Genomic DNA, 26,753 nt, shown 5'->3' with positions numbered 1-26,753 from the left:
GGGATTTACATTTATTTTTTAAAGTAGAGATAGTTTGAAGTTATGATCAAAACTGATAGGTAATGTCACGTGTACATAATATAAAGCCTAGGACCATCTATATATACAAGTGAGAAGTTGTACCCAACCCAGGAAAAGGGACCCAAAGTCACACACTGCATACATCACTGACACGTCACTGACACACTGCAACACACTACACTCACACGGCAGTCACGTCACACACTTACCCTCCGCGTCGTTCGGCCGCTATCTCCTCATATCGCGCCGAACGCCGCCCCTCAACACCAACCGCGGAACATCACTCATTGCACTGACACCAACGTTGCCTCCCTTCCACACCCACGCCGGCATTGTATCTCTTCACAACAAACAATATCTCCCCAAGCACCCACACCCCCGCACGCACACACTCACATGTTGCCAGGTCTATTAAAACAAGCCCAGAAAAAATGCCATTCAACACGCTACTTACAACTCGCTTACAATTCGCGGACCTGGCAACACTGCATCCCGTGATTCCCCTCTTTTCATTGGCTGCACCGCCAACATTGATGCCACTATGTAAACAACACCGCAAACCCTGACTTCCTACAGCCTACAGCCTATACTTACACACACTACCACTCGCTTACAATACGTGGACCTGGCAACACTACATCACCCCTTCCCAATGGCTCACAACCCCACCACGTGACCCAGTGGCGGCCGGTCCATAGGGGGCGCTGGTGCGCCGCACCACCATGCACAACCCCTGAATAAAACGTGAATAAGAATGACGGAGAAATGACATCTGCAGCCTGTAATTTATTTAAAATCAGCAATCCAGAAACGTCAATATTATATAATATAAGGAACCACTAACCAAAGGCAGTGATTACAAGTTGTATTATGCTGCCACGTTGTATTCTGCTGCCATGAAATGTCACATGTTGTTTACGTTGTGTGACGTTTCTGATTGGTTACTGAGTGTCACATGTTGCTGCGCGTTCATCTGGAGCATAGATATATACAAACACTAGATGGCTCAAGGCGGAGTTTCTGACGTCGTTCACCCGGCAGCCATCTTACTTCGGGGCTACAGTACAGTATGTTCAATGGCAGCTCAAACATAAACAGTCATAACTCGCTCAAATCTTGACGGATTTACAAACGGGTTGGTTTATTACAAACGTTGTCAACGTGGCTATGATTCAGACTTCAATACAAACGATAGAAAGCCACTGGGTCGAAAAATGTGTGCGATCAATGTTATTCACACCACAAACCACTTGGGGGCAGCATAAACATCACAACACAGTTTGACATATAGTTTAACACACAGTCAACACAGACGCTAGAAAAACATGAATGATGAGCCACATGGAGCCAGGTAAAGATAATAATTCATTTTCATAATGGAACAACAAGACAATGACAAAAAAAAAACTGTAGCCTCAATCTACATGGCAAATGCAGTGAAATTAGCCATGTTTGGCAATGCCATGTTTATTTTGTATTTTTAAAAGCCTTCCATTGAATGTGATGATACCTATAGTGCATGTTTTCTTGATATTTTCATAGCGCCCTCTCTAGGACAAAAGTCACCAGCCGCCACTGACGTGACCCACGTGTTTTTCGTGATACCTTTCACACTTCCGGAAACACTACCGGAAGTTACACAGTACACACACACACACACGCGTGCACACACACACAGTGTACAGCCTGCCGGAAACCAAACGTAGAAGAAGAACAACAACAACACAGGTTCTACACTGATTCTAACTTGGACGGAGAGCACCGCGATTACATACACAGTTACAATAATGCAAACACGACCGTGTCGACACCTGACGTCGTACAATCAGGACGAACCGAGGCGCATATATGGATAAGAACAACAACACTACACGCGCGCGCGCGCAAGCGCTGCAGCACAAAACAGCTACATACAACGCGTGTCACTGTGGACTTCTGTATCTGGGGACTTCTGTATCGCAACGCGGGGCAACGGAACTCTGGGATGAGCGGGCCGAAGGCCCGCGAAATTCTAGTACTGTTACATACATTTGTTTGATTAAACAAATTAAGAAATCGTTCTGTAAACTTGGTGAGAATCGAGGCACATGACAAAATACTGTATATCTCTGTCTGTCTGTCTGTCTGTCTGTCTGTCTGTCTGTCTGTCTGTCTGTCTGTCTGTCTGTCTGTCTGTCTGTCTGTCTGTCTGTCTGTGTATTTTGACAGGGCCATGGAGGCGGTGGAGCCTGGTTTGGTGACAGGAAGTGACACGGTGTATTTCTGTGTGATCGACAGCCAAGGAAACGCGTGTTCATTCGTTAACAGCATCTACATGAGCTTTGGAACCGGTCTGGTCCCATACGACTGTGGGTTCTCACTACAGGTCTGACTCTCTCAGAGAGAGAGAGAGTGAGTGACTGAGTGACTGAGTGAGAGTGTGTGTGCACGCACATTTACTTGAGTAAAAGTACAAAATGGTACTTAAGTAGTGTACACAGTACTTGAGTACATATACTTAGTTACTTTCCACCTTTTCTCTCCTCCTCTCTTGCAGAATCGCGGCAACAACTTCACTTTGCGTCGTAACCACAGCAACTGCATTGCTGGTGGGAAGCGTCCCTACCATACCATTATGGCCGCCCTCCTTACCGACTCTTCCCCCAAATCACACAAACCCCGCCTCCTCGCTGCACTGGGGGTCATGGGAGGTTTCATGCAGCCACAGGGACATGTGCAGGTAGTACCCCCCCCCCCCCCCCCCCCCAGAGACAGAGTTTAATGTGGAAATAGATTAGTTATTATAAATAGATTCCAACCATATCAGTTTGCTACTCTGATGGTGAGTTGATGGGCACGGCCATCGACAGCTTGCTCGGGAGTGCTATGCCTCGTGCCTGAATAAAATAAATAACCCAGTGGAAAATCTTGCTCTGTGATTTGCAGCTGAATATTGTTTATTTTTTACTTTACTTTCTTACATGTAATGATTTGGGAATTATCTTTTTTATTAATATTTTATCCCACGATTTTGTAACCCATTTTTCACCCCTGTGTCAATTATCTAATGTGATCCTGGGCTCTACACACCCTACGCCAACCTAGTCCCCATATATGGGGGACATGGGGAGAGCAACAGACTTGAACTCATGCTTCCTTCATGCTTGAGTGTCCAAGTTGCTCCTTTACACCTGACGGGGGGAGTTTCCCTGGTTGGACGTAGCGCGTGGAAGGAACACGTTATTCCAACCAGTTCCTTTCCTCTCCATGAAGAATCTTTTGAGTGAAGGTTTTAATCGTCCTTTCTTTTGTGTACAGGTGTTGCTTAACATGCTGGAGTTTGGAATGAACCCTCAAGAAGCTCTCGATGCACCAAGAGTCTATGTACACTATGACCCCTCAGGTATACAAAAACACAAACACACTTTGAATATTTTCCTGCTGTGTTTTCATACAAGATTGTCCTTGTAAAAAAAAAAATTGGTTACTCGACAACCAAACCTGTGACAATAATCAATCACCATCATGACCTGTGTCAAATAGGCTAGTGCACTTTGACAGTGCATCCTGAATTACTTGAAAGCAATACTGCACTTCATGCACAGGTTACTTTGGTTACAAATCTATATTGCCCATTAAAAAGCTGCTATACCATAGATCCACTTTATACCTTTGTACATTGTTCCTGTATGTATGTGTTTATGCTTGTTTCCTAGTGTAACGTATTCCACTGTCTACCTGTTTTGCTTTTATTTTTCATTTTGTTTGTATGTATTGTGTGGGAGTATGGATGAAAATTAGCATCTTTGCTAAATCCGGCGTATTGTCATTGCATTATCATGTAATGTTCATTTATATGCACTGTCCAAATAAACTAATATTAAATGTAAAGTCACACCTTCTGTATAGACCAATTATTTGTTTACAAACATTGGGACTGGGCGCACGGGTGACTGTTTCATGTAATCAATTCCCAACAGATCTCCAAACCTGTTGTTTTGGGGAGCGCTGGTTTCAGTCCATTCAACCTCCTTGTGAGTTGGCTAGTGAGATGCACCCTAGGAGACATTTATACTTCAAAGCCCAACAGTATTGCGCACAGAGAACAGCTGATATACAAGCTCACATCGCATCGCAGATGCGACTGTTGTGAGCGTAGAGGTCTGCGTGCGCAACACCATCACGGGACGAAGCATAAATTATACTTGATGGCCCGCTGCAGGTGCGCGTGCAGCCGTGCACAAATAGGCTCTGCTGCCGTGTTCATGAGCGCACCTCCCGTTCTTATGACAGCGACTGGAGGTGTGGTTTTGAGGACAACTGTTTTGAATTGCTATTATTGTTCAAACACAACAGAAACCAAGGATTATATATTTCAAGGGCGAGAGATCACAATAAAAATCCTAATCATTCTTCCTCCAAACTGGGAGAAAAACAGCATCTGAAAGTTTGATGGGGCATTTTTACACGTGAGTGCAGTTAGAACTTTTCCATTGCATCTTATGAGAGGTGGTGTTCTTCTGCTGCCTTTATGCGCGCGCATGCCGTTTCTTATCAGTGTGACACTGACGTCGTCTGATAAGGCGTCTATTAGAGACACATTTTGGTCATGGGAGTCTGACTGATTGTTGGCCTTGTGTGCGTAGATGACCAGGTGTTGGTCTGACTGATTGTTGGCCTTGTGTGCATAGATGACCACCTGGTCTGACTGATTGTTGGCTTTGTGTGCATAGATGACCAGGTGTTGGTCTGACTGATTGTTGGTCTTGTGTGCATAGATGGCCAGGTGTTGGTCTGACTGATTGTTGGCCTTGTGTGCGTAGATGACCAGGTGTTGGTCTGACTGATTGTTGGCCTTGTGTGCGTAGATGACCAGGTGTTGGTCTGACTGATTGTTGGTCTTGTGTGCGTAGATGACCAGGTGTTGGTCTGACTGATTGTTGGTCTTGTGTGCGTAGATGACCAGGTGTTGGTCTGACTGATTGTTGGCCTTGTGTGCGTAGATGACCACCTGGTCTGACTGATTGTTGGCCTTGTGTGCGTAGATGACCAGGTGTTGGTCCACCTGGAGGACGGTGTGGACCAAAAGGTTGCCGAGGAGCTCAGGAGGCGGGGCCACCACGTCAAGTGGCCAGTCACAGGTAATTTATTATTACTGGTACTACTATAGTAGCCCTGTTATTTGTTAACTATTTTATATTCAGCAGATGATGGATGGAGCCCGCACACCACAGGTACAAAAATTAAGAATTATTGAGAATTCTGACCTATTCTGAACTATTTTATATTCAGCATTATTTAACCCATTCAGGCCTGACGTCGAAATTAAAAAAAAAAGTTTTCTAAATCATGACAATTTTCGGAAAGATTTGAGGCACATTTTAACGATTTTTCAAAAATAGCAGACCTACAAGTTCGAGTGGCGCGCTATGAGCTTGTAGATCTGCTATTTTTCAATAGCTAAATTATAACAATGTTTAAAACACCAAAAGGGGTTCCCACCCAAAATGGGTTAATGGTTAATGTGGTTAAACGCTAACATGACATGGATGTGTTCCAGGTCTCAATGGATTAACTAAAGTGGTATTTTAGTTTGTATTATAGGAAGTTTACCTGGTGGATTAATTAACACATGGAATATTCTATTCAATTATTACAGTGATGGTACAACCCTTGTTTTTATATTTTCTCACACAATTCCCTTCCACCCCTCCCTAACCCTCTCCATCCACCCACCATCTTCCCCACGAGGCCAGCCATACAAACAACAATATAATCTACATGTATAAAAACAATAAGTTGGGTATACAATTTAAGACATAAGGAAACAAAACACTTGTTGTTCAAAGAAGGAATTAATTAATAATTAATGAAAGGAAAAATAAATAAATAATTAATTATAAAGTAAATATAAGGAATATTCTATTCAATCTACAGATGTAAAGTCATAATTTTCCAGTTTCTGTCCGTATTCATTTAATAATATTCATTTAACATGAAAGCTGTGGGTTATTATGGCCCAGTAGTTTGACACAGAGTCACCCATTTATCCAGCTATCCAGAAATGAAAGGAGCCAAATGTTCAACTTAACACATGACCATGGCGGGTACAGTCTGTGGCATGGATGGTGCAAGCTGCATCACAACACAAGCACAAGAAATAGGGATAAAACTAAACATATAAACATTGATTTTTGATGCCATGATACCTAGTGTGCAAGTCAAACTTAGGTTACTTACGTACTTGCCAAGATGACAGAAAGGTGTGATGGCATCAGTAGACCTTCACTCATTCCCAAACTCGAGACCCAAAAGAGAAATTTGATGGATCTCCCCGGGTTCCAAACTAGTGAACATGTCTGATCTACAAGCTCACAACATGTCGAAATACTTGTAGATGCCATTTTCACTACTTTTTTATTTTATTTGAATTGTTATGTTTGTTATGGATTATTTTTTAATGTAAGTTCTTTCATTCATTCCTATACTCCCAGGACATGAAAGGTATCGGTTTGGGCGGGGTCAGATCATCACTGTGGGGGATTGGTGGAACCCATCTGTCCGTCAAGCCGATCGTCCAACCAGAGTGCTGTGGGCAGGGTCAGATCCCAGAGCAGACGGGTGTGCAATGGGGTACTAGACCAGCTTTTTTCTTTGTGTTCATAACTTGATAATTGAATAGACTTAATACATTCGATTGATTGATTGATTGATTGAATGAAAGTACAGCAATACAAAGAAAAGGCAAATGGATGAGACGCAAAAAAGCCAAAGGCTTGTTTCCATTGTGGTCCATTAAACATTCAACACTCAAACAGCTGAACAAACAACGATATGAAATACAAATGATTGCTTATGTCCCTGGTTCTCAATGTGGGGTCCCCAGCTAAATGATTGATCGTTAGGAACCAAATGGACCCTTACAGGTCTCCAACTCTGAGCATGTACAAATTGAACCAAATGGACCTGTAATCTTGACACCATATTGGGGGTCCTTGAAATTAAAAAGTTGCTATGAAACCGTGTCCGTGAAGATTCTGAAGAGTTATCCTGCTTTCGCTGGAAAACATGTCTAGGGTCTTCCCATATTGCCAAACTGTGTTCTGTAAAGTTGTTTATAACCATGAGTCACACATCCATGTGCTTCTGATCCTTCATCCTCTCTAGACTTAAGCTTCAAGTCCAAAGTCACTTAATTAACACATTAAGTGACTGTGGACGTCTTGGGTATTACCGCACGTGCATAGCCCAAGACGTCTGTGGACGTCTTTGAAAAAAGAAAAATAATAATAATAGTTTTATTTATTTTTTATTTTTATTTTTATTTTTATTTTTATTTTATTAAAAAAAATCAGAAAAATCAAAACAATGATTTTTTTTTAATACATGGTGCCAAAGTTTGTGTTTTCGCCATTGAGAATGCATTTGGCGTTTAAATTAAATAACTCAGAAACTATAAAACATTTCAAAGTAAAAAGTGTGTCTCCACAGTCAGCTGAATTATAAAAAATGTGAATGGATTTTCTAGGTGAAAGTGATTTTTGGGCAGTTTTGCGTGGGCTCTCAATGTGTTTTAAGTAGCTGGATAGCATTCTAACGCTGGTTTGTTGATGGACAGAAGAGAGTCTGTGGTATTAGCATATACACTATGGCCTAACCCTTAGAGTCTGTGGTATTAGCATATACACTATGGCCTAACCCTTAGAGTCTGTGGTATTAGCATATACACTATGGCCTAACCCTTAGAGTCTGTGGTATTAGCATATACACTATGGCCTAACCCTTAGAGTCTGTGGTATTAGCATATACACTATGGCCTAACCCTTAGAGTCTGTGGTATTAGCATATACACTATGGCCTAACCCTTAGAGTCTGTGGTATTAGCATATACACTATGGCCTAACCCTTAGAGTCTGTGGTATTAGCATATACACTATGGCCTAACCCTTAGAGTCTGTGGTATTAGCATATACACTATGGCCTAACCCTTTTATGACCCTCTTGGGTCATATAGTGCAGTGGTTTCCAAACTCGAGACCCAAAAGATAAATGTGATGGATCTCCCCGGGTTCCAAACTAGTGAACATGTCTGATCTACAAGCTCACAACATGTCGAAATACTTGTAGATGCCATTTTCACTACTTTTTTTATTTTATTTGAATTGTTATGTTTGTTATGGATTCTTTTTTAATGTAAGTTATTTTGATTTATTTTTATTTTTGTTCTTAAATCTTTTTAAATAATGTAAAAAAAAAAAAGATTATAATAATCGTGACCCACTGTTTGGGAAACACTGATATAGTGCACCTAATTGACACTGGTACTGTATGCCCGATCCGCAGGGAAAAGTTGTCAAATGCAGCGATGGTGCCAAGGAAATGTATTTTAAAAGATTAAAATAAAATCATAAAATGAAAGAGAGATAATGCTTAATAACGTGCACCTTCATTTGAATGCTGTGGTACAGACATCAGGTACAGGGTGGGGCATGCATCCCTATTTGCATTGTTCATAAGTAGGCCGGTGCCCATCGGGCACTTTTGTAGTAGTAGTAGTAGTAATAATAATATAACCAGTAAGACGCCCTGAGGCCGAGAAGCGAAATAACAGAGGGAAACGTCCCGTATGTAGTGCCCAAGACGTCTGTGGACGTCTTGGGCATTTTTTGAGTGTTGCAAACCATTCCAAAAACCAGCTTTGTCTGTATCTATGTTTGTGTACCTGTATATGTGTCCGTGCACAGGTGAGCATGGTTGCTATGGTTAGTGTGTGACGTCACTGACATAGCTGATCAGGCTATATAAGACCTTGCACCACTCAGTTCACACGGGTGTGATTTTTATTAAAATGGGTAGTTTTCAAGTGTTTCATATAATTCATATAACATATGCTTGTTTTATGCAAATGTGTTTATTATTCAAAGCTTGCAGGGGTTATTGTCTTGATCCCTATGACTTTATTTTCCCGGATTCACAACCGAACGCCAAACTATTTATTTGGAATTCCCGTTCTACTGAATCATGTATCAGAGGTTTAATATTTATGTTAAATATGAGTCAAACATTGTATTTGTCGGTTCTATGGAAACATAAGGAGTTAGACAGTTTTAAAATTGCAGTCATTGTGTTGCGTATCTGGCTGATGTCAAGCAGCAGGAAGTAGGTCATTGAGGGACTTCCTGCTTCCTGTCTGAGTCATCAAGCTAAGAACGGAGAACCCCATAGTATACCATATGTAGATGGATACCTCCTCAGCTGCTGCTGTTCATTGGACCGATGTGTCATCACGGCTGCCATGTTGTGGAAGGCGAGCCGTGTCTCCTAATGTATGCCCCTGCATTTATTGAAACAGGGCGTCTCTCCCTAAGTAAAATAATCATAACTTGCTAAATTTTCAACACGGAAAGAGAGATAGAGAGAGCGAGAGACAGCCATGTTGGAGTATGGGCATGCCATCATGCACCCTCTGTTATTCATATAGTGCTGTGTACATTCTGGATGGATGGGTGTTTGTGATATTATGGTGCGTACGCCATGATGTGCACATCATGTCTATCCATGATGTGCAGCACCTATGCATGTGTGACACTGGGCGGTGTGTGTTATCTATCGGCAAATGTATTTTTAGGAGGGGACACGCCTTGCTGTCCTGTCCCTGACCACATCATTCTGCCTGGGCTGAAAACACAAAGAAATGGAAGAGGACAGAAGAGAGGAGAGGAAGGGGTAGGGGTAGACAAGATAGGAAAGGGGCAACGGATAAGATGGAATGGAAATTACTGTGAGAATCGGTAAAGATCGTTCAAACATGGTGTCAGGTAGCAGAGGTGGGTTACAGTATGATTTATGAGGACTGAAAAAAAGGCCAAGGTCCCTGTATTGTAAAGCTGACTGTATGCAAGTGAACATTGTAGGCTAATCATGTATGTTATACTATGCTACTCTAATCTAAAAGTAAAAATCTTGATTTCCATTAATTTGAAGTCCATTCAGTAAGGCCTATAAAATAGGCTGTTTTTAGGTTCCCATACTAGGGCATTCACTTCTAGTCATTTCTTTTTTTGGAAATAAATATTTGTACATTTAAAAACTGTGTACATTGGTGACTATAACTATAATCTACCTGATCTTGAGGCCTACAAAATCAGGGGGGGAAAAACGGGGAAAAAAAACTTTATTTATTTTTTCTAATCAACTAGTCAACTAGTACCAACAAGGTCGACTAGTGGATTTACTAGTCGACTAGTTGCTTAATGCCCTATCCCGTATCCCATACATGTATTTTCGTTTGTATGTCTGCTCTTGCAGAGAGCAGCATCAATGGTAAATCTGTAGTAGTAGAAAGAGCAAGTTGAAGTGGACTGTTGTTTGCTTTTGATCTCCTTACTTTCCCCGATCCTTCCAGTGCCGAGCAATCAGCACCAGAAAAGAACCACGTGTTCTGTCCACCCAAACACTTTTTTATAAACTGCTGCGTTAATTAGGCCTGCCTGCTGCCTGTTAAACAAGCTCCTTAATGGAATTTCTTAGTGTGCCTCATTAGCTGTCAACTCCAGATTACAGCCCAGTTGATCTGGATCTGCTGCATTCCAGCTGGATTATAAAACTCATTACAATATATGAAAACACACACGCACACGCACACACACGCGCACACACACACACACACACACACACACACACACACACACACACACACACACACACACACACACACACACACACACACACACACACACACACGCACTCACTCACTCACTCACTCAGCCTCTTGACACAGCATCATGCAGGGTCCAAATGAAGGGGGCACACAGTATCATTCAGTAGGAGTTGTCATGACCTGTTGACCTAGATAGAGGTGCCGAGTTATCATGTTGATCCAGAGAGTCAGCGAGAAGGTACTGACACAGCCTTGAACAAGGACCAAACTGTCAGGTCAACTGTCTTCTGGAGGCGTGGTCAATGCTGTTTGGCCACTCAGAATAGCCAAATGGCATTGATCACGCCTCCAGGCCTTAAGTTAAGTAATAAGACCTGGTACTTAAGACACGCATAATACTGCCCTTTGTGTTTTTATTAAAACATCTCTTGCACATCTCCTGCACTGTACTCTGTACTGTGTACATATATTTGACCATGCAAGTATTCTGTATCGCCTGGTTGCTAATTTATTCTGCCATTATATTATGTATTAGTTATTCTGGATACTTTCCCCCTGACTGCAACATACTGTATAGTTATATTTATACACCTCAGTATACTAGTGTCTGTATATGTTCATACTGTTTTTATTGTCTCCACCAGGCCGAAGGCATGGGGAGAGAGTATGTTTTGCACTCCGTCCGTGTGTGTGTCCGTCCGTCCGTGTGTGTGTGTGTCCGTCCTTCCTTCCGTCCGTCTGTGTACAGCTAATCTCCGGCACCGTTAACCCGGTCGATGCCAAACTTTGCACACACACTCCCTGGATGGCAACGATGAACCTCTGCCCCGCATTTTCCAGAACGGCCTGTTATAGCGCCACCATGAGGCAGCTTTTCACATTTTTACCTAAAACTGCACCGATCTGCGTGAAACGTTGCATGCACACTCCCTAGTGGCCAAGGACAAACCTTTGACCTGCAATTTCCGCATCTGCCTTTTATAGCGCCACCAGGAGGCTGACTTTTGTAAAACACCTTCTTTGATATTACTCCTCCAGATTCTGTCCACAAATCTCACAAATCGTTACACAGTATCTCTATGGTCATGTGCTCAAGTCGGATCTGTCCGATATTTCATATTCCATCCTAATTGGCTATAATTGGCTTTCACAGTTTGCAAGATTGCCCCGTTTTGAACAAAAGCCTCAAATCATGAACGCAGCATACAATTTACGTGAAATCTTTCACACATTTTCTTACTAGGCTGAGGAATATATCCCACCCTTTTCACATTGGCCTGTTATAGCGCCACCAACAGGTTGATTTTTGCAAAACACATTTTTGGAACAAAATGCCTCAAATCATCCAATTGCCATCAAAGGCTCCTAAACATTACTCCTAAACATTTTGCCAAACATCACACACACTCCTATCCTCCTGGTGGAGACCTGTGCCCGGAAGGGCACTTTTTCTAGTTTTTGTTTTGTTTTGCCAACAAATAAGGTTATTTTATAAATGTTTTTGCAATTACAGAATGTACACACTTGATACACTTTTTCACTTTAAATGTATTAATTAGTAGTTAGTTGCGAGAGTGAGGTTTAGCCAACACCAACTCGGGATTCCTGGATCGCTGCCCTCCACAAATTCCTATCCAACATCAGGTTCTTGAGCTCTGCAGTGTTGTTAGCCAAGCTGTCGCGCCGCAGCACGTCTACATAGGTGGTACGCTTCTTTCCCCTCCTGGCTTTGCCCTGGGTTGGCTCCCATAGATAATATAGATAATAGATAGATAATAATACAATTATGTACAATAATGTATTAATATTGTTGCTAAGTTTTCTGAATTGCATTATAGGATTACACTGCTCTACGCCCATTGTGTTTACAGATGCTCTGTGTGCATGTGTGTGTGTGTGGGCTAGGCAAAATGATTTCCATTTAGAAGTTACTGTGAAACAGAAGTTAATGAGACACAATATTTCTGAGGGAGCTTAGTTCTTTTGTGCAGAATGTTGTGTGAAGCCCTGCTGCATAAGAGGACACACACACACACACACACACACACACACACACACACACACACACACACACAGTGGTCTCTGTTCTTGTGGGATTTGTCATATTTCTCTGGCTCAGCTCTCTACAGGGGTTGTTCAGCCCCCTTCGTGTGTGTGTGTGTGTGTGTGTGTGTGTGTGTGTGTGTGTGTGTGTGTGTGTGTGTGTGTGTGTGTGTGTGTGTGTGTGTGTGTGTGTGTGTGTGTGTGTGTGTGTGTGTGTGTGTGTGTGTGTGTGTGTGTGTGTGTGTGTGTGTGTCCACATGGGCCTAAATGTATGCTCTCCTGAGGTGCCTTGCGTCATGGCAGAAATCCTTCTGTAAGGGAGGAAATGGCCATTTATACGTATGTACAGTACACGACACACACACACACACACACACACACACACACACACACACACACACACACACACACACACACACACACACACACACACACACATTCGTCAGGCCCCCATCAGTATTTGTTCATTTCCTCTCCAGCTGGCCTGACCCACCCCTCCTTCTTGTTCTCGCTTTCTCTCCTCTGTCCATTCCCTCGCCGTGCTCTCGTCCCTGCGGTCGGTGGTGTGTTTTTGGGTTTGTTGCTATGTGCTGTTCAGTGGGATTCGCCAGGTCCCTGGGGCTGGCCCTGCTGCCCCTGGCCTTGTGCTCCATCGTGGCCAACCTGCTGCTGCTGTTCCCCATGGGACAGATCACCTACATCCAGGAGGGCCACTTGGCCAAATTCATCTATTACTTTGGCGGACTAGGAGGCGGAGGACTGCTGGTGAGTAGAAAGTATTCTGGTCTTTTGAACAACTTCTAGACCCCTCTATTCTTAGTCAAAATGGACCTGAGTTACAACTGTAATTGTCTTGGACCACTTTTCCCCGTCTACTGTACATCTATATCTCTTTGCCAAAAATACAAGCTCACGGTGTGCCGCATTATGACACGCTGTGAGCTTGTAGATCTATTTCTGGCGAATGTTACACCCGGAATATGGATGTTGGCAGTGGTTCAAGTGGTTAATCTCTCTTTAGAGCTAATTATAGACGTTTCAGTTGAAAGGGGAAGGTGCTGGTGAGCCAGGACTGTTTTTAGACTTTTTTTATTCTCTAGCACCCCTACATTTAATTTCATAATTAATACAAAGTATGGCATGTTCAAGTATATGGTTTTGTGTCTGGATTTTGTAACTTAATAGCAACTTGCGTTTTAGGTGTGGTAGGCTGTCCTCCATCCTTCTACCATCAGTAGCATCATACTTTAAACAAATCTCTTTCCTTTTCTCTTCTTGTGTCTGGAATGGCTAATTTGAAATTTCATAATAATACATTCATAAACATTTCCCATCAGTTTTGTTTTGAGAAACTTTCGTAGTCCTTAATGGGACAACAAGGACTCAGGAAACGTATTGCTGAAATAATTAACGGTTTAATGCAACTGTTTAATAATTAATTAATTTTGTTATGCCCCTCTAAAAGTCTGATCCTAGAATTGTCCCTAGTGAACCAAGACAATTATTCTCTTTTCTGCACTTCTGTTTTGATGAATTATCAATTTAAGAGTGGCTAGTTCTAGTGCTGTCACAAGGGACTTCAAATCACTATGTTCCATTCAGCTGAAATCTGAGTTTAGGTTACTTATTTTTTGTCTCTCCGTAATTTTAGTTACTTTGGCATATGTTCAGCTACATGGACAGCTACATTTAATATTTACATTATACTGTATAATATGTAGTCTGTGGTGGCCTTGTAGGTCAACTGAATTCAGCATAGTTTGAGAAGTTCTGCATCTTTTGACTATTTGCAAGAATTTCTCTGGAACTCTATTTTGACCAAAATACTGTTATGACACCAGTGCTAATGAAATCGCTTTGACCACATGAACCCTAGTGTGCGTATTCTGGGGCAAACTTTTGGCGAAAATAGCAGATCATTGAGACATTTGGTGTAGAGGGAAAAAGGGAGTTAGCATAGTATAGGCCGCTGGGCAGTATTCTGTAGGGTCAATTAGTGTACTAAACCAAACGTATTCAGACATATCAATGTATTAAATTCATAAATGTGAAATAAAGTGTCATTTGGACCTGAATGATATTTTCGATACACAGTTACATTAATGTATTTGTTTTGTGAATTAACACTCAAGTGTGTGTGCATTTATGATTAGTTGTGGCTTTATGCCATATCAACCATGCGTATCAAAAATTATAATTCAGGTCTAAATGCCACTTTATGGTTTGTGGATTGAATATATTGATTGCATCTTTTGGGGGAGTTGTTTGCTTCTGTTGTTCATTGTGAACAATGGAGTGTTGTGTGTGTCAATTCATGGTTAAATCCTCATGCCCTATATGTGATAGTTGTACCCACTACCCATTGACTGAACAGAAAGGAGCTGTTCTGTTTGGTTTACTAATAGAACAGAGGAGATGTTGTATTTTCCTGGACCAGATTAGACTTGTTGAACAGCAGATACAACTGCATTTGTCATATGTACAAAGTGTCACCCTATATACTGTTTCATTTGACTAGTTCATTAATTTGTTCATGAAAAAGACAAAAGGAAGAGATACTGCGAGATCGTTTGTACAACTGCAGACACATACACACTCACTATAATAAAAGGCAATATTTATATTTGTTCCTTGTAAGCATGAGCTAAAGAAAGACATCTTTGCCATGTGGACATGGGGTTTCAAACTAAAAGCACTTTGTGCACAATTTCTATTACAAACAATAATGTTTATCGCATAATGGAACTGACACCCCTGTCTGGTGCCAGGTAGCGTGATTGCCACCACTTAACCTGCTGATATCATGAAAACTTTGGAAGCCAATCGTAGTCAATCAGGATGGAATATGAGAAATCAAACAGACCCGTCTTGATCACTGACTATAGAGATCATGTGTACCGATTTGATATTTTGATAAAATATAGAGTAATATCAAAGAATGTGTTTTACATAAGTCGGCCTCCTGGTGGCGCTATATAGAGCAGATGTGAAAAATACAGGTCAAAGTTTTTTACTTTTCCTCTAGGAGTGCACATACAAAGTTGTACACGGATCGGTGCAGTTATAGGTAAAGACACGAATGGGCCTGTTATAGCGCCACCATGAGATTGATGTGTACATTCTCAAGTGGCACTTCTTCCTCGGACTAGTGGGAATGTGCATGAAATATTTCCCTCAAATTGCACTCTGCGTTCCTGATTTGAGGCATTTTGTTCAAAACGGACCAATCTTGGCAACTTTGGAAGGCAATCTTAGCCAATGGGGATGGAATATGGGGAAGCGGACAGGTCTGTGTTGATCACATGACTATAGAGATGGTGCATACCGATTTGCGTGATGTATGGATAAAATGTGTACGAGTAATGTAATGAAATGTGTTTAGCGAAGATCGGCCTCATGGTGGCGCTATAACAGGCCGGTGTGGAAAATTTGGGGCAGAGGTTTGTCGTTGGCATCCAGGGAGTGTGTGTGCAGAGTTTGGCATCGACCGGGCCAACGGTGCCAGAGATTAGCTGTACACGGATGGACGGACAGAGTGCAAAACATACTCTCCCCATGCCTTCGGCTGGTGGAGACAATAATGAAAATATGTAACATACCAGTAATTGACTCATTTTGGTCCACAATATCTCATGCAGAAGACTGGGAGGGACAGGGGTAAAACTGAGAAAAACAGACCAGATATCACTGAAACGTAACAGAAATATATATATTAAAAAAAAACATTTACATTAAGACCTTGCATTTACAGACAAAAGTTATCTTATAGTGGCAAAATCTCAAATATGTATCTACATTGTGCTGGTGAAAGATGAGTACAGTACATTCTGAAAGTGTATTTTGTTTACTTTGAAACTTGCTTAGAGCATCATGCTCCCTGGAGAATGAACCCTAACCTTTTGAGTGACCCCCATGACATTTCCTCTTGTGCCAAAATGTCAGCCTTGCACACAATCTCATTATCTGATAGGCAGATTGAAAGATTAACGCTATTACTGACCCCATGGCCTTTACGCTATAGCACTCCCTAGTATACATCAACATTTTCGCTTTTATTTTATTTTTATTTTTAAGTGCATTTACATAGGGCCTTTCTTTGTATTAGATTAACATCAGAGGAAAGAGGATTGAACACAGACAAATAACAAGGTAGACTCCTCTGGATATGGGGCATGTGTATTGTATGGCGGCCACCATATTGAGAAAAAAAATGGCAGAGGCACGGCATGCTGCCACTCAAAGTGACTACTGGCAAATCACAGCACATCTTTTAAGGGACTTGTCAGAATCATCAGTTCCTCTTCAGTGACATCACTTCCAAGTCCCGGAAAAGACGTGCTGTGATTGCCAGTAGTCACTTTGAGTGGCAGCGTGCCGTGCCTCCATAAGAAGCATGTCACTCCAGTGAACTGCAGCGGCGAATGACCCTTCCTTCTATGTCTATGATTGAACAGGGAACCTTATGATTTTGTCAAGCGCTACACCTGAGCCACTTCCGTTTATGTCACTTTGTAGCTTCCTACTTTATTACTTAAAGCTTTTAGGGCTCTAAATTAAATTAAATTAAATTAAAACCACTACCCACTGTAGTCCTGTTGCTAGCAGGCTCTTATGCCCTTAGTCTTTGTCACATCACAGATGACAATTCATGGTTTGCTGCAGGTGTCAAAACATGGGTGAAATTGTTTGTTGTAAAGCTCCCATTATTTGAATTGAGATAGATCCTTGTTACTCCCAGAGAGAACCTCAACATTTGTGTCTGCTACCTCCAGCTCTGCTTCCGGTCTTTTCCTCGACTGCGACTGTCTCTAAACCGTACAACACACTGTAGCTGGTCTCACCACCGTCTTGTACACCTTCCCTTTCATTCTTGCTGATACTTTCCTATCACACATCAATACCTGACACTTTTCTCCACCCATTCCAACATGCTTGCACTCGTTTCCTCTCATTCACTCGTTCCTCTCATTCACACATGTATACTGTCTTGCTGCGGCTAACCTTCATTCCTCTCCTTTCCAGGTCTTATCTCCAGTTCTCCACCTCTCTAGATTATCTTCTACCTGCTCCCTGCTCTCACTATAGATCACAATGTCATCTGCAAACATCATGGTCCATGGGGATTCCTGTCTATCCTCATCTGTCAGCCTGTCCATCACCATGGCGAACATGAAGGGGCTCAGTGCTGATCCTTGATGCAGACCCACTTCCACCTTGAACTCCTCTGTCACTCACACCCATAACACACCTCACCACTGTCTTACGACTTCCTCATACAATACCACAGTTCCTCTCTTGGCACACTATCATATGCTTTCTCCAGATCTACAAAGACATGATGCAGTTCCCTCTGACCTTCTCTGAACTTCTCTGTCAACATCTGTAGTACTCTTACTTGGCATGAAACCATACTTAAATAGCCTATATACCGTCCAAACTAGAAACATGGTGGTGTCTGTAGATATACTTTGTGTGTGAATAGAAGATTCATCGGGCTACATTCTAGCCTTTCTTTAGCATGTTCTAGCTACTAGAACATGCTAATTATTCAAATATTTGTATTGAAATTTTCCACAAACATGCTAAATACTTTATATTAGAAAGGTTGTAAATGTCATCAAGGTTATTCTGGGGATTTGTGCGCACCATCCTGTGTCTTTGTGACCTCAACTCTCATCTGGCTGTTTTTCCTTCTTTTTTTGTCGGTTCTCTCTTTCTGGAAATGGCAGAACACTCAAAAAGAGCAACGTTGGACCCTCTGGGATGAATCTATCTATAGCCATCTGTCTTTCCTCTGTCTCTCACATCCTCGTTCTTTCCTTCTCACTCTCCCAGCCTTCCTCTGTCTCTCTTTTCCCCCACGCTCTCTCCTTCCCCCCTCACACTGTCTTCCTGTACGTTAAGGATATAGTTCTTTAGGGGGGCATCCAGGATGTTTATGCAGTGATGTTTTGATCTCTCTCTCTCTCTCTCTCTCTCTCTTTCTGTGTGTGTGTGTGTGTGTGTGTGTGTGTGTGTGTGTGTGTGTGTGTGTGTGTGTGGTGTGTGTGTGTGTGTGTGTGTGTGTGTGTGTGTGTGTGTGTGTGTGTGTGTGTGTGTGTGTGTGTGTGTGTGTGTGTGTGTGTGTGTGTGTGTGTGTGTGCGCGCGCGCACACTTTTGTGTGTCAAACCTTGAGAACTTAATCCCTCCCTCTGTGAGGATGGGATTTTTCGAGTCCCTGACCTCTCTGATGGAGAAACAGAGAGCAGAGAGGAGGAGGCAGGAAAGAGAGACGAGGAAGGAGAGAAAGAGAGAGAGGGGGGAGGAGGAGAAGGACAGGAAATTCCATCATACAATGGAAATTGTAGAATTGTCATATTTTCTCTCTTTTTCTCTCTCTCTTTGTTTCTGGGTTGCTTTTGTTCAATCTTGTGTAAACTGGTTAGCAAAAATCACACCCGTGAAGTGAGGGGCGCTCTTATCATCATACATAATCTCATTGCGGCCAATCACAATTTGCGTCCTTACTTTTCCGTCTTCACGTTTCTGCTCTCACTTTTAGCTTCAATATTTTCCAATCAAAACATTGCTATGAGGTGATCAGCCAATCACAAGCCAATGTTTGTGTTCACACAAACCCGGAAAGCTTGGCATAGAAGGGGCTAGCGCCCCTCAAAAACATTAGCCATGGTTTTTCAGATTTCATTCTGTGCAGTTGCTAACACACTTTTTATGCATACATTTATTTGGACAGCGCATATTAATGAACACCACACATAATGTGGTGTAAAGGTAACAAGACAACTCACCCCTTTTCCGTTTTCCTCCCGGAATTTTCCCCAGTGAGGGGTGGGAGAGGCTGGACAGCTGGACTGTGAATTTCTCTAACTATAAACTTTCACGACAGCAGACAACAAGTACAAATATATTTATGAAAAGCTACTACAGTGAAGTCTGTTCACAGAAGTTGTTGTAGGCTATGTGGGGATTATCTGACGAGGTACCATTTGAGTGGGAAAACCTTACATATACTAAATAATACTAAATTGTTTATAGGGTCAATATAAGTAAAATTAAATAATATAGCCTTTCCACAGGAGTATCTTTTTATATTTTTCCAAAAAGAATACAAACAGCCAATAGCATATTACAAAGTTATCCCCCTCACTGGGGAAAATTCCGGGAGGAAAAACGGGCAAGCACCGGGGTGAGTTGTCCAGTATTCGGTGTAAATACACTGGCTTTAGCAAGAATGCTAATTTACATCCGTAGTCCCCATACAGAAAACAAGCAACATTGCTAAAATGATTACACAAAAGGCCTTAAGGGTAAGGGCTTGTTTCCATTGTACGTGGTCCTGTGTATTCAATCTATTGAGACATTTAAAGACATATACAATAATATAAAAGACATCATCAACACTAGTAGCAATAACAGGGACCAGTTGCAAATTGCAGACAGGTGCTCTTCATGGCGGTTTTGAAGGAGGGTAAGGAGTCACACTTTTTGATGCGTGCTGGTAGGGCATTCCACATACATTTGTGGCATATGTAGCAGAGCAGTAGTGTTTCTCCTAGCTCTCGAGCATATGTGATCTCCATATATGGGCATAAAGGGGACAAGGACAAACAGATACAGAGAACTACATATATGGACATAAAAGGGACAAGGACAGACAGATATAGACATCTACATATATGGGCATAAAATGGACCAGGACCGACAGATACAGACATCTACATATATGGGCATAAAATGGACCAGGACTGACAGATACAGTGATCTACATATATGGGCATATCAGTGGGATTGGCAGTGTGACGTAGGCGTGAGGGCCGTATAGCAGCCTGAACAAAGGTTCTCAGCGATCCCCCCCCCAAATTAATCACATTTGAAGTTGAACTTGGCATCCTGACAAGCCCTTGGTATTACATTTTGTTGAACTCGATTCCATTGTGAAAATAGCCGATCTACTCACGATGCCTCGCGTTACGTGGCGTTGTGAGCATGTAAATTGGCTTTTTCACAATTTCGGTCCAAATCTGTATGATTAGAACTATTTTTCATAGAGCTTCTTTGGCTTGGAATATGCTCCCCATAAATGTTATGAGACACCAGAAGTAAATGTTCTTTTAAAAAGTTATGTAAACATAAATTGATGAGTAGATGTAATTAAAATGTTCTGTATTTTGTGAGCATTATGGAGAATAACATGGGGTGGATCTTAATATCGTCTACTATAAGCGTTGTGGTCCAAAAATGAACAAGCTGTCTCTGAGTTAAATTTGAATTTAGGATTTTACAGTTCTATGGCGCAACACTACTTGGCTGACATGTAGGACATTTCTTTTTTTTAAGTGTTATTTTCTTCTGCTTCCAGATGCTGGTTCCAGCTGTGATCTTCATCACTCTGGGGAAATGTAGCTGCTGCTACAATGAGGGCTTAATGGTGAGGAACTAACCCTTCCACCATAATTATTAAAGGTCCTACAAACAAGTGGCTCTCAAACCTTTCCTATGATTTCTGTAAAAAAAATGAATATGCTAGATCTTGTAGATTGGCAACTGATTTTGATGCTATATTGGCTGAGGACCGCCTGGATCCACACTTTGAGAACCACTATTACAAATTTCACTGGAGGGAAGCGAAGGCTATGTCGCAAGTTCACCGTATTCTGTCTCACGACTGTTCGGTCAAGAGTCACTCTGAAAATATTATTTATGATTTTTCACTACCACTGTCATAGTCATATAGTAGAGCAGCAGAGAGTACCACAACCTTCCTTCCGTTTATAATCGAATCTGTCATTTACGCTCGTTAATAATGCCAATGCTGTGTCCGTACGAAATGGAATGCTAATGCTAATCCAGACCAAAGAGGTCCACAAAGGTCCTATTGTTAATATAGGCAGTAACACACCACAGTTTAGCAGCTGCTGTTCTCTATCTCTCTGTGTGTGTGTGTGTGTGTGTGTGTGTGTGTGTGTGTGTGTGTGTGTGTGTGTGTGTGTGTGTGTGTGTGTGTGTGTGTGTGTGTGTGTGTGTGTGTGTGTGTGTGTGTGTGTGTGTGTGTGTGTGTGTGTGTGTGTGTGCGCGTGCGCGTGCGAGTGTGTGAGAGAGAGAGAGACTGTCGTCTGTCTTATCTGTCTAAAACAGAGATAAACTTTTGAAATGCTATTGCTTTCACGCAGATGGACAGGCAGCGGGAACTCTCTGACAGGGAGAGCGAGAACACGTACACAATTGTTACATAATTGCACTTATTACAGTTCTCACGCTCTCTGTCTATGTCTTTGTCTTGGTGTCTGTCCGTGTCCTTCCATACCCCCAACACACAACACCCACACTCTCTCTCTCCAGATGTGTGGGTCCGTGCTGGCGGCTGTGGTGGGCCTGGCTGGCTCTGCTTACAGTTTTATCATGTCAGGGCTGGCCTTGTTGGAGGGACCCCACTGCTTCACATCTCTGGGATGGAAGGACCCCTTTGAACAGCAGGGAGGGAAGTAAGTGGATTAACCCATTAAGACCCCTTTCTAAAAATCAGTGGTGCAAACCTAAATATGCTTTAGTTTCACTGGAGTCGCAACCCGGTTTTCTCTTTACTCATTATGTGCACACTATATATATTATTTTAGGTATAATTAATCAGTTCCACAGTAATTTGAAAGAAAAATGTCCACATGATAACACAATGTCTGCATCCATGTACAAATAGTGTGCGATAGACTATCCTTTCTTAACACTGTCTTTTCGGAGGTTCATGTTGCATCTGATCTACTCTCCCTCTGTCTCCCACTCTTATTCTCTCTGATTCTCCCTCCCTCTCCCTGCCTTCCTTCTTCCTCTTCTCTTTGTGCCCCCATTCCCTCTCGGCCTCTCCTGTTTGCCGCAGGTATCTGTTGGAGCCTGAGTCGTGGTCAGAGTGTCTGCAGCCTGTCCACATAGTAGAGTGGCACGTGACTCTGTTGTGTGTGTTACTGGGCCTGGCCATACTGGAGTTCATTATCTGTCTTCTACAGCTGGGGAACGGTTTGGTCAATGCTGTCTGCAGGCCCTGTTGCTACAAACAGGAATATAGTCTCAATGCTTAGGGATCTTGTAGACCAGTAGTTCCAAAACTGGGGGTCAGAATGGGGTGGGGATCCCCAAATTATTTTGGGGGGTCCCCACTCCCCAGATGATTAGCTTAATGTCCAAAATTGTTTTCTCACTCGACAGTAAACAACAACATACTGTAAGTATAAGTGTACAGGATATCTGCACATTTCTAAAGTTACAAATTTCAGTTGATTGACTTTTAAGACCTTTTTAATACCAAATTGTCAATTATTACGTAAGAGGCAAACATTGTGAAAATAATTGATCTACAACCCCACAACTCCTTGCAGTTGAGCTTGTAGTTCGGCTATTTTCACAATATTTATCTGTGACACTGAGTCAAACTAAATGTAAAGCCAACAATTCCAAGTGCTTGTCAGGGTGTCAGTTCAAATTAGCTCTGGTCCATAGCTCTAATGCGTTGCATTTAGAGCTATGTTACTCTCGACTTCTGCCGCTCGCATGAATGCAGACCAGCCTCTCATCTTTAGCGTAAATAAAAATAAAGTTTTTGCTACTCACCAAAACAAAGGCGGGTTGTGTCATTAGAAAGCCTACTTTCCTTAGTGGGAGCACTCTGAGCCCCCCACCACACGTATAAACGGTACGTTTTGGCCAAAAGGGGATTTTGTTTCCACCGGAAAAAAAATACTTGTAGTTATTCCACTGCGCCTTCTACCGATATTGCCCAGAGAATTGCCTAATAGAGAATATTTTTCTTCATGCGAGCGGCGGAAGTCGAGAGTAACATAGCTCTAAATGCAACACATTAGAGCTATGAACCAGAGCTAAGTTCAAATATGATTATTTTGGCGGGTCGCGGCCTGAAAGTTTTGGGAACCCTTGTTGTTGACATGGACATGACATGAATACACGTAATGGACACAACAGAAAAGCGCGAGTCGTCTGCATATACAGTACAGACGCGTGCTTGTTCACATGACATGTGCACACAGATGCAGTACATACGTACATGCATGAGTTCACCCATCTAGAGTCAGTGTTTAGACAAGCACAGACATGCACACAACCTCAGTCTATAGACACATTCGACATGACAAGTGTGCCAACACCTATAGACCACTGAAGTCCTGCCGTCACTGCCACTAGAGGGCACTATTCCCCTGTTTCATGGGGTCATTTCTTGTGTTGAAATCCCCACAGGGGTATCTTAGATGTAAGAACTGTGTCAGAAAATTAAACAAATCACCCGGCGATTTTACTCATGGATATGAAGTATCAACTGAAGGTGGAAATGTACAAATCTACCCAAAGAGTAGGCTAACACAAATTGTGTTACACAATAAACGCTAGAAATGAGTCAGACAACCCAAAGACTACATTTCCGGGCTGCTGCCCGTCGCACACAACATACATGCACACGTCTATTCTCCATTGACTTAACGGAGCGTGACATATTTTAGTAGCGACATTGATTTCAGAATTCAGATCAGACTGTAGTTTTAAGACTTTTTAAGCAGAATTAATTTAAATTTCTCCAGAAATTGGCTGTATCAAATATAAATATAAATGTATGAATATAAATTATTAGCAAGGAAACACACTGTGTGTGTGTGTGTGTGTGTTTCTGTGTGTGTGTTTCCTTGCTGCTGTGTTTTTGTTGCATATTTGCTGAAACTGAACGATTATAATAAATGATGCAGAGCCACCCCCCTGAAAGAAAATCCTGGATGATTTGTTTATTTTCCCAACACAGTTCTAAGAATTCCGATCTACAGGGAATTTCCAACACAGAAAATAACACCACGAACCAGGGAAAAAGCGCTCTCTAGCGGCAGTGATGTCATAGTTACACAGTACACTGAGTACAGTCATATGGGTCCATTTGGTTATTATGCCTATGAATATCATAGTTACACAGTACGGTCCTATGGGTCCATTTGGTTCCGTTCGTGCACTCTGAGGGTTACACATGAACACTGAGGATTTCACTGTGTACGTGTATAGCCTTACAGTCCAGACATAATGCGCTCACACACTTGACAGCCATGTCAGTGTAAACAGTACAACTTTATATCACTTTAACTTTTTAGTTATAGATATCTGTATCTTGTTAAAGTGACAAAAATGCCTATTGTCAATAATGATAATAACCAGAAGCTAGTTTCTCATGTGACTCTCAACAGAGAGAAGCATTCAAAGTATGAATACATGTCTGTGCTAATCGCTGGATGATTGGCACACATGGAGCAAATGAGCAAAGAAAACAGCAACTAAAATATAATGCATCTGTCAAGTTTGTGATTTTATTTTTATTTGTATTAATCATGTTACTTTAATCCCTTGTCATCTCCTGTACACAGCTAGTGCACAAACTGCATATATAATCATTGTCAACCTGGTACTGTAGATAGACTGAAACTGGCTAGTGGCCAATGGTAATTATGGTAAGCACTTCTATTTTCATTATTTGTGAAGAATTCTGGAAATGTCTGGACATTTTTGAATTCTTTGAAAATATTTGCCTATAAAGACTTGCCCAAGATAGGGACGCCAGGTTGCAAGTGGATGGTGGTACAGTAGCTCTTGAGAGTGTACAAAATGGAACCAAATGGACCCGCAAGAGTTCATTTGGTTCCTTTTCTACTCTCTGAGTTATATGAACACTGAGGATTCTACAGCATAGATTGGAAATGAAAAAGGTTTAGGGTCACTGCTGTAATACCATATAAAGAGGCGGATATAACAATGACATGCATGCCTGTGTATTATATATAACTATATATATAACTACACTACTGATTCTTAAGAAAAGTGTGTCTATAATTACACTGGATGGAAATTATATTTATGTTGAAATATACAGTATTAAATTGCCATTCGGCTCATACTACTTATAATGGCTGTTTGACAGACTTATTATGGAAGCGATTTGTGTAGGAGACTCAGGAAACTGATTATGTTACTCATGTCAGACGTGTTGTTCGGCTGAAGCATAGAACATGAATTATAATTGAAATGCAGGTTCTGTGGGATGAATACTGTTGGAGTTTAAGGCACCAAATGTACCACTGTCCACAAACAGTGCAGTTTTTCATGACAACCGCCATGTACGGACAATGTCAAAGGAGATTACCACGATACGCCAGGAACTATCCTTGCAATCCCTTTGAACACACACAGTCATGTAACTTTAGGACATGAATTGATCAATGATTACTTCCTATTTCAAGTTTGGCACAAAAGCACAGCATTGCTATGAATGGAAATTTCCGTTCTGTTCTTTTCTGTTTCTATTAGTTGGAACACAGATGGAGTTTCTTTAACACAGAGACAGGTTAATGTTTTTTGTGTGTTTTATAATGACATTTGTTACCATTTTCAGAAACTTCTATATTATTTGTGTTGATGTCTTCTGGATGCTATGTCAGTGTTAAAGACATTTTATATTTAGTATCATATTTTTTTAATGTATGTCTGTGTTGCCTTGAGTAAATAAATATTTTCCATTGTAAATGTCTGTCATTGTGTCATTCTGAATGTGAATGTTTGCACTTGGCTATGGGGAGAGGAAAGGTCACAGACGTTTCTAGGATATTGATTGACATTGACATATAACTGTAGGCCTCAGTGGCCTAACTTACTGTAATTCACTGACCTACTTCCCAACATACTGGAAGAAGATTAGAGCAGGACATGAATGCATACATTGGCAATCCTGTAGTGTAAACAATCTATAGTGCATATGCACAGTCACTGATTGTGAATACAGGACGGGTGGGTACTAGGGAAATGTGGGCACCATTTTTTGGGAAGACTGGGCAAGAGAAGAGTGTGCAATAGGAAGCCGACTCTTCCTGTTGCCTACTCTCCCCTCACCCAAGGAGTGGGCACTAGAGGTGCTCAGTCTTTCAAGAAGAGTGGGAACCTTATGGGGGAAAACTGCTCCTTTTGGGGGGGGGGATGCAGTCTTGCAGGCACACACCAGTGCCCACACTGGTGCAAACCCGG

At 41.8% G+C, this 26,753-nt stretch overlaps 1 protein-coding gene across 2 annotated transcripts in view; it reads left to right on the top strand.

Moving 5' to 3' along the window:
* Positions 1-26,258, top strand: part of LOC306927131 (glutathione hydrolase-like YwrD proenzyme) — a 33,594-nt gene extending 7,336 nt beyond the window's left edge. Inside the window, exons 8-15 of one of the 2 annotated variants that reach the window (XM_079506801.1) lie at positions 2,230-2,386; positions 2,558-2,740; positions 3,319-3,403; positions 5,046-5,141; positions 13,302-13,468; positions 21,064-21,132; positions 22,044-22,186; positions 22,576-26,258. In XM_079506801.1, the coding sequence (XP_079362927.1) occupies positions 2,230-2,386; positions 2,558-2,740; positions 3,319-3,403; positions 5,046-5,141; positions 13,302-13,468; positions 21,064-21,132; positions 22,044-22,186; positions 22,576-22,774 (1,099 nt within the window). In that variant the 3' untranslated portion in view covers positions 22,775-26,258. Of the gene's footprint in view, positions 1-2,229; positions 2,387-2,557; positions 2,741-3,318; positions 3,404-5,045; positions 5,142-6,494; positions 8,389-13,301; positions 13,469-21,063; positions 21,133-22,043; positions 22,187-22,575 lie in introns of those variants that run through there. The other variant, XM_079506802.1, reaches the window with a different exon arrangement.
* The last annotated feature ends 495 nt before the right edge of the window (positions 26,259-26,753 follow it).

Source organism: Electrona antarctica (assembly GCF_951216825.1).
Source record: "Electrona antarctica genome assembly, chromosome: 7".
Taxonomy (NCBI): Eukaryota; Metazoa; Chordata; class Actinopteri; order Myctophiformes; family Myctophidae; genus Electrona; species Electrona antarctica.
This window is presented reverse-complemented; position numbering and strand designations above follow the sequence as displayed.